General features: G+C 46.3%; 1 protein-coding gene across 1 annotated transcript; it reads left to right on the forward strand.

The window, feature by feature from the left end:
• The first annotated feature begins 4,343 nt into the window (after positions 1-4,343).
• On the forward strand, positions 4,344-9,628 carry mex3b (mex-3 RNA binding family member B). Its single transcript, XM_063187704.1, has 2 exons — positions 4,344-5,102; positions 5,945-9,628. The coding sequence occupies exons 1-2, from the start codon at positions 4,874-4,876 to the stop codon at positions 7,408-7,410; spliced, it is 1,695 nt and encodes a 564-aa protein (XP_063043774.1). The 5' UTR covers positions 4,344-4,873; the 3' UTR covers positions 7,411-9,628.
• Positions 9,629-12,248: the final 2,620 nt, after the last annotated feature.

Consider the following 12,248-nt stretch of genomic DNA (forward strand, 5'->3'; position numbering starts at 1 on the left):
GGAGGAGGAGAGGGAGGAGGGGGTGGGGGAGGGGAAGGGATTGGTAGGCGTCTCCTCCACCGCTTCACTCAGCTCTGCTCTGTTCTACTCGGCTGTGCTCTCCGCACCCCACCTGCAGACGCGTCATGCGTCACTGTTGCTGCTGCTGCTGCAGTAGCAACCACGCTGCCCTCAGTCACCCCACCCTCCTCCAACACACACACACACACACACACACACACACACACAAACAAACACACACAGCCGACACCCCAGCCAGACTCCATACACAGAGACTCACGCACGCACACAGACTGACAATCAATTCCCGAGCCAGGCATGTGCTCGTTCCTCAGTCTGCGTATTGACCAAACAGACAGCAGTACGTTAGCCCGACACAAAACATGCCATCAGGCACGCCGCAACGAGCTTATTATTACTGTATAATTTGGGAAATGTTTTGTTTTTTGGGGCTGTTTTATTGCGCCCCATAAGTGCCAATGATACAGTGTAGTAAAAAGCATATTCAATTACAGTGCTCCTCCTCAGCCCTGTCTTTGTTCCCTGCCTCCCTCGTGCAGCAGACAAAGAGCTGAAGCCAGATTGGCTGTCTGTCTCTCTCTCTCTCTCTCTCTCTCTCTCTCTCTCTCTCTCTCTCTCTCTCTCTCTCTCTCTCTCTCTCTCTCTCTCTCTCCCCCTCTCCCTCCCTCCCTCCCACTTATTATTTTTCCCCTGCCCCTGCTCTGGGTGCGTGTGTAGAGGGATGAGGTCAGACTAACCAAACAGGGTCTTGCTACACTACACTACAGTATGGTATAGTAATGGCTTGCCTCTTCTCCTCTCCTCTCCTCATACCCTCATCCTCTCCTGTCCTCTCTGTCCTGACTGCCCAGTTTCCTGTGACCTAAGGGGCCGGGGCTGGTGTGTCAGTGGAGTAGGTAGGTAGGAAGGTGGCTCGGCTCGGCTCAGAGAGTGTGCTAAGCCTCTGGTGCAGCAGCCGCAACTCTTACCGCACCCACACGCAGTCAGTCAGTCGGTCAGGCAGGCAGACTGGCAGCTCTGTAGCCTAGCTGGCTGGCCCCATCCACTAGCTCGCGCCTCGTGGCTCACAGGCAGCCTCGCAGACAGAGACAGGTCTGGGTCACGCACCGCTAAGCCCTTCGTCTTCTCATTAACGGCCATGCAGGTAATCTGGTCTAAGCAGCCGGTTAACTTCTAATGCCAAACAGCAAATATCAGTTACCATGCATGCAGGCTGGCCGACCGGCCGCAGGGCAGGGTAGCCATCAGTGCCAAAGAAAAAAAAAAGAAAGAAAGAAAGCAGGAAAGAAAGAGTGTTTTTTTCCTTCGATTCTTGCAGTAAAACCAAATGAGCAGTGAGGGCTTACAGCAGACAAAGCACGCCCCTGTGTATTTTCCATAGAGCGCCGGGGCTTAGCTTAGGCTGGCTAATTGGAGGATACTATCAGACAGATTTCCTGTGCTGAATGAGAAACAATTCTGCTGCAGTGATTTTAATGTCAAATAAAATAAAACATGCCCCGCTTGTATAAGATCCTTTTGCACAACAGCAAAAGCCAGATACGGTTGTGGCATTTACACGCTTCATTGCACTACACATCCGTATAGATCTGTAAATGTTTATGCTCTATACACAGACGTTTTGGATCACTGATAAAGAACTAATTCCTTTTGTCTACTCATCCAAATGGCACATACGTGTTAAAACAGGCGTCACGTGCGCTCTGGAGCACTGTTGAACTTTCAAGCTATTTACTGTCACTATGATGATTGTTCCTTCTCACTTTATTTTATATTGCTGGATGTAATAAAAGGTTTCAGCTGTGCGGCGAGCATTTTAACAAGAAAAACATGTGCTCATAAAAGTCATGTCATTAGGATGACCAGTGCTCTCTCCCCCATATGGCCAGCAGAGAACCCAGCAGGCCTGCTCTCAAAGGCAGGGGAGTCTGAGGGGCTGAGAGGACACACTCACAGGGGCTGACAATCTTCAACCACTGGTTTCCATTGTGCGAGCGAGCCATGCTTTTTCACTGAAACTGAGACCGATGCAGAGTGTGCACCACAGGCACGAAATTTCCGGAGGATTATCACATACTATAATAGCATAAAAACACTGGAGGACTCCGCATCATGGAGCTCATGAAGCAGTGCACAGGCTCATACATGACGTGTTAATTAATAACACACATTTGGAAACAAAGAGCCTGTTTCTCTCATCTATGCACCATATGTGCCAGCCTAGTGATTGCAGGCAAATTGGTGATGACATTTCTATTGTGCACGTATATATGCATGCATGTTTTACACCAGGGCATTTGGGGAAGTTACAAAGAACATTTGTTGTTTAGTAGCATTTATTGGTAGTGCACCATATAAGGCATGTCCAATTGGAATCCAGCTGTAGGCCTACAACTGAGGTAAACTGAATACACATGTTGCATGTTTGCGTTCATGTGGTTGGCACTGAATGCCATTTTTTAAACAGCCTTTATAAACATTACACAAAGGATATTACTCCATATAAGAAGTTGGATATTTCAAAAGCATCCAGGCCTCATGATTACAGAAATGTGCTTTATTGTTTATTTTGGCATATTTTATGCACCTGCAATCCCATACCATCATTTAAATTTTACTATAAGTTTATATCTCATGATCCTATCCAGTGCTACCTTTCATACTAACATTGTAATAACAATAGTAAAAAAAAAGATTTTATAGTTTTTGACAAGAAAGAGAGATTGTGAATGAAAATGACATGCATGCCCAGGTCTAAAGAAGTTAATATTAGCATACCCATTGTTCCCCAGAAGAGAGGTGACAAAGCAAGTGCTTCTCGTCTCAATGGCTCTGAATTGGTTTGAAATTTTCTTTGTGTGAAAGAAGCAGATTTCCCCTCCCCCAAGCAACCTCTCACCAACATGCCCGCTATGGGAGCGCTTTCCTCTGGATGCAGTTGCTCCCTGGGAGCGCTTCTGTACACATCTCCGGCGGTGCCTCAACTTTTCTATACTGTCCATCATACAAATGAATCTTGTCATTTGTCGAGTGGCCTATTGTTGGTCGCACATCGCTTCGTATTTTCTTCATTTCAGGAAAGCAGCATTATTCTGTTTCACGGGAAGGTACAAGATGTTCTTAGCTTGAAGGCAACAACTGAATAGGCTACTGAAGTTGGACTTGATTGGTATAGGAGTTCAAGAACAAATGGCAAAGATAAAATGCAATCTTACAATTATGATAGGCCTAGAATGCGAAATGCATTCATTTATACTTTACCAAAGTATATTTAGCCGATCTTGAGGACAGTGTATCATCTCATATAGGCTAGCCTGCCTATGTGTTTTAGATGTGCTCTATGGTACCCTATAGGTTTGAATGGCATGGCTGGAGACCGTTTCACCAGCTGTCCCTGTCCACTGGTGTAAACATCCTGAGGAAATGAGCAGTGTTTGAACACAACAATTACCTGTTAGTTGTTTCAAGTTGCTGAGCAAGATGGGAGGAGAGTCTGATGTCATTTGGCAAATGCCTTGTACGAGTCAACTGGGTAGCCTAGATAAAAAAAGGGGGTGAGCCAACTACTGTCATAAAGCGTGCGGTCATAAACTAGCGCTTATTTTCAGGAGTGTGTGTGTGTGTGTGTGTGTGTGTGTGTGTGTGTGTGTGTGTGTGAGAGAGAGAGAGAGAGAGAGAGAGAGAGAGAGAGAGAGAGAGAGAGAGAGAGAGAGAGAGAGAGAGAGAGAGAGAGAGAGAGAGAGAGAGAGAACGGGGGAAAGCATACATGCGCCATCTCAAACAAAGAGTACGTGCCCGGACATGTTAGCAGACATTTTTTTTCTTCTTGAAATCGATATGGCCTAGCTATATACATCTATTTATCGAGATATCCTACTGTAGGCTATACTACCGACTAAACTTGAGCAGACCATGAAATATACATTTTCAGTAGAATACACAAGGGGTCTTCTTCACAGGTCTCACAGCCTATGATGATCAGAAAGAGCACGTGAATGCCATGTGAATATCAATGGTTTCAGAACAACTGGAAAGATCTCTATTCCAAAGGTGTGTGATACATAAGTATGTAGCGGTATGTTAGTCTTTCCTCATGTGAACAAGACACGAGAAATAGTAGGCCTATGTATCAGACTATAAAACTGATTACATCGATGAACACCCATTATTGTAGGCCCATGTCAAATGACAATAGTCTAAAACAAGCTGAGTCAACAAAGAAGAAAGTTGGATTGTGAGGTCATAAACAATGTTTTTACATTATTAGACAAAACAGTGTGTTGTTTACCAAATCGTAAAAACTGAACTCCAGTCATAGAAATTGTCTATCACGGTTTAATTAGTCAACAAAGGAGGGTGGGAGAGGAGGAGAGGAGGGCTGGCTGCTCCGATGGTAACCTCCCACCCACCTAGATTTGTCCAACCAGAGCCACGTATGCAAATAGAAGCAGCGCCGCACCGTCCCTGCCCAATCAGTGACGTCATTCGCACATATCCCCCAGTAGTGCTGTCTGGTTGCAGCAAGTCAGACAGAAAACAGAAAAGAGCTGAGTGAGCCGGGGAGGGGCCCTTTGAAGGAATAGGCTATTGCCACCACCGGCATTTCAACAACTCCGTAGGCTACTTCGGAATACGCATACGGTCCGTCCACAGAATTTTCGGAGCTGGGCGTACCGATCGTCCGCCAAGGTCGGACTGCACTGATTTTTAACTGCCAGGAGAGGAGAAGCACTGATTTGCACCAGTAGTTGAAACCGGTGTCCCCTCTCTCCCTGCTCGATCCTGCCCTCCTTCAGTAGTTTTTCCCCCTTTGTCTGATCTTCCTGATCCCAGAGACTGCAAGATCACAAAGATGCCTAGTTCGCTATTCGCCGACATGGAAAGGAATGGGAGTAACCAAGGGGACGCCTTGGACGACCAAAGAGCTCTACAGATAGCACTGGACCAGCTTTCGTTGCTCGGGTTGGACAACGACGAAAATTCAATGTATGACAATGAGCCGAGGAAAAAGAGCGTCAACATGACCGAATGTGTCCCAGTTCCGAGTTCGGAGCACGTAGCCGAGATCGTCGGCAGACAAGGTGCGTAATAGGCTACCCAAAAGCACTATTTTATTTTCTACCTCATTGTGTTTGTCATTGAGTCGCAGTTGTGTTGACGCGATCTACAGATAGATGTGGCTTTTGTTGTGGGACGAGACGTGTCCATGTGCGCAGACACTGTAGCCTATATTTTCCTCTGCATTGCCCTCGCTCTCAACAACAAAACAAAGACATAGCGGAATAGAATAGTGAGTGGCCCTACAGCACGCCGATGACAGGACAAAACATAATCAACTAGACATGCCATTTTGTTGTTATGTATTATACCACGATGTCCCACTTAACGTTCTGAGTCAACAGAAAGCAATTTCATAAGCATCATTGTTTCTGGAAGCTGGACTTGCAATTTAGGCTACTTCAGTTTTGTGGTAGGCTACTGGCTGTTGGTTACGCAAAAGTTTACTTGCTTTATTGAGGAACACACGTATGTCTTATAGTATTATTCAGTTGTTTTAAAAACAATATGATGTTTGAATTTGTATTATTGCTTTTTTAAGAACTTGGGTGTGCTTTGGTGACCACAGTATAGGTTTTAGACAAAGCCACGGAACATGAATTCTGCACGCATTTTCCCCCTCCGTGCTATTTTTGACCTGGCTGCTGTGTGTCATGTAGTGAGGCATGTGGTTTGAATTTGTGCAGTGAAGAAATGGCTGAATTGTTGTTCTGTAATAGATGATTGCAATGGCATTTTAGGACACATTAGCTTCGCACATGTCAGCTTGTTCCTGCAGTAAAGTGTGGTGGTGACTTGTCTAAAAACGTTCATAAAAACTTACGGCCCTCTTCCATGTTTTTATTTATTCATTCTCTAAACATAGGCTGCAAAATTAAAGCCCTGCGAGCAAAGACGAACACCTACATCAAGACTCCGGTGCGCGGGGAGGAACCGGTCTTTGTTGTGACAGGCAGACGAGAGGATGTAGCAATGGCTAGAAGAGAGATCATCTCTGCAGCAGAACACTTCTCCATGATCCGAGCCTCCAGGAACAAAAACAGCAGCATGAATGGGAGTGGCACTGTCCCCGGCCCCCCCAACCTCCCTGGTCAGACCACCATCCAGGTGCGGGTCCCCTACCGGGTTGTGGGGCTGGTGGTGGGACCCAAGGGGGCCACCATCAAGCGCATCCAGCAACAGACACACACCTACATCGTCACGCCCAGCCGAGACAAAGAGCCAGTCTTTGAGGTCACCGGCATGCCAGAGAACGTGGACAGGGCGCGAGAAGAGATTGAAGCACACATCGCCATGCGCACCGGTGGCCTCATTGAGCTGACCGACGAGAATGACTTCCACGCCAATGGCACAGACGTCGGGTTCGACCTGCACGGCCACAGCCTGTGGAGCAAGCCCAGCTCCACCAGCAACATGACCCCCAGCTCCGCCCGCAAGCCTTTCTCCAACTACCGCAATGACAGCTCCAGCTCCCTGGGCAGCGCCTCCACGGACTCCTACTTTGGGAACAACAGCAGCTCGCGCATGGCCGACTACAGCCCGCCGAGCCCCGCCTTGAGCTACACCGCCTCCAACAATGGCAACAACAACAACAACAACATCAACGTGAATGTGAACGCCAACGGGAACGAGTTCGTCTATGGGAGCGAGGCCATCTCGCCCGACTGCACTGACTTGACCTTCGAGTCTTCACCTGGATTTGACCCCACGCCCACCCCGCCGGGCCTCCTCTGGTCCCAGTACGAGCGTGGCGTGGTGCCAAACGGGGGCGGCAACGGCAACAACGCCAACTCCAACGCCACCACCACCAACGCCAACAACTCGCCCATCTATCCTGCCAATGCTTCCACTAACGCCAACGCCGGGATGATTGCTAACCAGCGGCGGGCGGTAGCCAACGGAGTGGGCTGCACCACCCAGCCGCGCCTGTCCCCACCCCTGCACCACGTGGGTGGAGGGAGCCCCACCGAGCACCCGCTGGCCCGCCGTGTACGCAGCGACCCCGGAGGCGGCACCCTGAGCTTCCCCGGCTACCCCGGCAACGCGCTGTCCGCCGGCATCGCCACCCTCTCGGGCAACCACCTGCCCGGCGTGCCCTCCGACTCCTCGGCCTCCTCCACCTCCAGCTCCTCCAGCTCCTCCTCGGGCACCAGCCGGAAGGGCAGCCGGGACTGCTCGGTGTGTTTCGAGAGCGAGGTCATCGCCGCGCTGGTGCCCTGCGGCCACAACCTCTTCTGCATGGAGTGCGCCAACCGCATCTGTGAGAAAAATGAGCCCAAATGCCCCGTCTGCCATGCAGCTGTTACTCAGGCTATACGTATATTTTCATAAGTTGTAGTTGCTTAGTTGGCTATCCAGCAAGCGTTGGCAAGCAGACGGCAAGCAAGACGAATGATGAACCACCCTGAACAAAGCGAAATGAAACAAAAAGAACAAAAAACACTTGTACGGCTTTATGAAAAACCTAATAACGTGTTCTTGTATGTATATACATATGTGTGTAAAGCTGCAGTATCCAAAAAGGGACTCCCTTCAGGGCTCCATCGTAATTGTTTATAATGTACTGTAGCTTGGGACAATATTTTCAACATCTAATGCATGTTTTAAATATTAAAGCCTAGTAATCAATAGTTCTAGTGAAAATTGTACACAACATTAAATGAAGTTATAACATGGAGTTAGATCTTGATTGAGGTACTAAAAGTCAATGTTTGAGTTGACTGTTAAACAGAAACTGGCCTTTTAAGTTTCTCTGATCGAATGTATTGGTAGCAGAGCTAGTGGTTGGGACTCTGGAAGGCCTTTGACAATACAGGATTACTGACTCCAGTAGAAGGAGATGATGATACTGCAGCTTCAGTGGCGAAGACAGTTGAGGGAGAGCAACAACATATCCTGCATATATATGTATAGATAAAAAAATTCCACAAGTTGAAAGTTTTAAATATTAATTACATTAATACAGATTGAAGTATTTTATTCTTTTTTGACTTGAAAGATTATATTTCGTATTGCAAAGATGTTTACAAATATTTTAATTTAAGTTCAGTGAACTTTTTTGTAGCTGGGTTAAAATATCGTTTATTTTTTAGTATGGCCTTATGGCAGTGAACACTGTATTATTTTAATATCACACAAGCTGTGGGGAAGAAATTCAGACCACAAAATGTGTATCGCATTTACCAGTATTCTGTTGGGATGGAGGTTTTATAGGTTCAGCAAAAAATGTCTTTTAAATCCGCTTCACCCAGCATATTTTTTATTCAGTAATATAAAGCATATTTTATTCTATATTATTACAAAACATTGAAATGTATAAAACTTAGTAAGTCAAACAAAAGGAACCGTTTATGCTTTCTAAAATTTGTATGAATTAGATTCCAGTGGGAATTACAGAGTTCTGTTGCACCACTATAGTTTAGTATTTCTATTTTAATACATTTGTTTACCACTTGTTTATGTATATGTAGGTGAAGTTACTTGAGCGTAAATGTACTTTATTGAGCAAAGTTTAAAAACAAAGTATATTTTATTTTATGATAAAGGGCCTTTAACCTCATGGTGAAATACTAATATTATATTTGCTGAAACAAGATTTGAAAATGTATCAAGAGTTTTATTTTTCTGACATTTAAAGTTCTACATGATAAAGTAAAACTTAAGTAATGGTGCTACTTCATGTTTTTTTAAGTATTTCTATATAAGTCCAATAAAATGGTACATGAAACCATTGGAGTGCTGCAGTGTTTAATGGAGCGTCTGCTTGCCTTGTCTTGTGTCTCTCCTCCCTGCGTCATGTCATGCTAGATAATGCTGCCTCACATGGCAAGGTCTGTCACTCACACAGGCCTCTTGCAAGTGCCTTGCTCCCAGCCGTTTGATTCCTATGGCTCTCCTCGCCTGCTGCCCCCCCTTTCTTTTCATTATGTAGTTATCTCACAATAGCTCTCTGAATAACAGAAGGGAACAACAGTCATCTGTCTTGAACAGGGCCATGCTTTTATTCCCCAAGCAAAGCCCCACGCAGGGCTGGAGCGGTGGTAGCTATCACTTATTGTGTGCTTTTGCCCATTTTCTCTTTCATTCAGCCAGAGTAAATCGCTGCTTTGGTATTTTCACCTGCCTGTGCTGTGGGGGAAATGAGAGGAGGTTAAGTGCAGACTTTGGTGAAAGAAGCAAGTGCTGGTTTGCATATTGTGTCCCCTTTTTTCCCTTCTTTTCCATTTTCTTGTGTTGCTTTCTTTTTGAAAATTGGCCAAAAATTCACACCATATAGCTGTGATTAAACTAGCCTCCATTGTCACCCCTCTTGGACGCTTTAATGTACATTTCGGTCACGGGTTCACAGTTTGCGCCTGTTCGAATTTTTAAAATTGGGCAGGTCTGGCAGCCATTTGCATTTATATTAAATCAGAGTCGCACAGGTTCAGCTGAATAATTCCGCCTCTTATACGTAGCAGCAATCCCATCATGTCATGTGGCCGACTTGGAAAGAGTGACGGCGAGGCACATGTCCCATTGCTAGATAATAAATGTGGGGAAAACAGCCCTTAATGATAACTTTTAAAATGGAAACATCCAAACTCACTGCCTCAGATTTTGGCCCCATAAACCGTACTATTAGGAAACAATTCCAGTGCCCTGCAAAAAAAGAGCTGACAAGTGTTCTATCCAAATTCATAGCACATGCTTCAATTTAGTTTGCAACTGTTTCAGCCCAGCTAGCATAATTCAGTGCTGCTGGCGATTGACAGAGAGGGTTTTTAGGAAGCAGGCTTTTGTTGTTTTTGGATGATACCTATGCTGCTTCTCCTCTTGATGTGGGCACACAAAGTGACCTAAGCAATGACAAATGCTGGAGTAGTTTTCTTCTTCGGAAAGGCAATCGTTTCCATGTGATATGTATGCGAGCAACTACCAATTTAGAGGTGAAAACCTCACATTTGCTGATGTAACCACTGTAGCTGTGACGGCACTGTTGGAAGGAGTTCATTAAGAATCAAACATCCAGAAGCCAGCTGATGCCCAGAGACTCAGAGATTATCCCCCGCCGTACCCAGGTTGGGGAGTGCGATAGCACAAGAAATGCCACGTTCTGCGTGTGGCATTCTAAAGCCAGCCTCAAAATAGGAATCCGAGCAACTGAGATGTTACGCCGCATTTAATGTGCAGCTGCCACCACCCCTGCTAAAGAGAGGGGAGAGAGAACTCGCTATTTCTCCCTGTCTCTCTCTCACTCTCCTACTCCTACTCTTCTCTCTCCTCTCTTCTCTTCCCTTCTTTCGCTGTCTCCCTCTTTCTCGCTCTCTCTTCTTTCTCGTCTCGCCTCTTCCCCTCTGTCTTTGTCTCCCCTCTCCCTTCCCTATCCCCCCTTCTCTCTCCCCCTCTCTCCACTCCTCTCCTCTCCTCCCGTTGCCTTCAAGCAAGAGTCCCATCTTTTATTCATGAGGGCCCTAGCTTATCATTGTGCTCTGGGTAGATTTCTCATCATACGATTTGACTCCTGCCAACCGATAGCAAACGGAAGTCTGCCAACTTACTACTTGGTCATCTTATTGAGTCAGCTGTACGTAGAGCTATTTACAGTCTGGGCACAGGCAGCGGTGAACGACAACAAAGATAATGCCTGAGCTCTTTGACCGTTTGATCCTTATGTGACATTTGACTGAATACTTTAGCAAATTTGGGATACGCCTTCTGTGGTGGGAGAGTAGAGCGGATTTATTCAGGCAGCTCTCTTGAAAATTTAATTTGTTAAAATGCGTGTGTGATGTGACGTGCGCTTTGGCTGTTTTATTCATGGCTGATCAGCAGCAGTCTCATTTCCAAGCAAGCACCATCTGACCTGTGGTGATACTTCATATCGTGATCTCACTGTATCGCCTCTTTATCTGTAGTGATACCTGAGAGGTGGTGTGTGTGTGTGTGTGTGTGTGTGTGTGTGTGTGTGTGTGTGTGTGTGTGTGTGTGTGTGTGTGTGTGTGTGTGTGTGTGTGTGAGTGTGTGAGTGTGTGAGAGAGAGAGATAGCAAGAGGGAAGGAGAGAAATAGATAGACTTTTTGCATTCAGTACGCAGTGTGCAACAGTGAAGCTATCATCCCAAATATAGGTGATGTCATTGCACTTTGACCTCTGTGTGTCCTTGAGGGATAAGCAATGGCGGACAGCCACCACCCCCTTACCCCCAACCGCCCATCTCAAAACATTGTGGACTCTGTGTGTGTGTGTGTGTGTGTGTGTGTGTGTGTGTGTGTGTGTGTGTGTGTGTGTGTGTGTGTGTGTGTGTGTGTGTGTGTGTGTGTGAGCATGTGTGGATGCTTGCTTCTTTGTGTGTATGTGTATGTGTGTGTGTGTGTGTGTGTGTGTGTGTGTGTGTGTGTGTGTGTGTGTGTGTGTGTGTGTGTGTGTTTGTATGTATGTGTGTGTGTGCGTGTCCTTGTCACAGGGTATCCCCTAAACACCATTGCAAAACATTTAGCCTGAATGTGTCTCACGGCTTTGTGGTTGAGGGCCATGCCGATGATGGATGCATGCTCGATGAGCAGACGTTACAGGCATGTGTCCGTGTGTGCCTAATGGATTTCTCTACTTGAGAGAGCACAGCAATCTCAACATTTTGCCTGCAAACGCCCAGAATGGAGCCAGGCAGACGCACACAGACACGTGCTCGCATGCACACACACACACACACACACACACACACACACACACACACACACACACACACACACACACACACACACACACACACACACACACACACACACACACACGTGCACGACAGCCCCGCTGAGGAACGCGCTGACAGCATGCCGTCTGGAGTCTTAGACATGCAGCGCACGGTGACCAATCAGACAGTTTCGCAATCTCAGCAGTGGACGAGACTGACACTCAGGCTATCAGAGTTTGACTGCTCTTACTTACTCTCGTGAAAAGATCAAAGCACATCGCCGATCATCACCATGGTTGAATAATCACTGTGGCCATTACATTGATGCTGAGAGATGACTCATTGTTTGAGTTGAAATATTTATACATAATTTGTCAAATGCATTATGTCAAAAATCATTAAGCAGTTTATATGGCCAAAGATTTCATCAGTTCCAGGTTTAATGATGGATGAGAATAGCACACAGAATGCACATGTGACTGGACGTCTTTTTTTGTGA

This window comes from Engraulis encrasicolus, chromosome 22 (assembly GCF_034702125.1).
Source record: "Engraulis encrasicolus isolate BLACKSEA-1 chromosome 22, IST_EnEncr_1.0, whole genome shotgun sequence".
NCBI classification, from domain to species: Eukaryota; Metazoa; Chordata; class Actinopteri; order Clupeiformes; family Engraulidae; genus Engraulis; species Engraulis encrasicolus.

Coding starts and splice junctions, on each gene's coding strand:
- mex3b (XM_063187704.1), top strand. CDS start 4,874: ATGCCTAGTTCGCTATTCGCCGACATGGAAAGGAATGGGAGTAACCAA. Junction 5,103..5,944: donor CGAGATCGTCGGCAGACAAG/GTGCGTAATAGG, acceptor CTCTAAACATAG/GCTGCAAAATTAAAGCCCTG.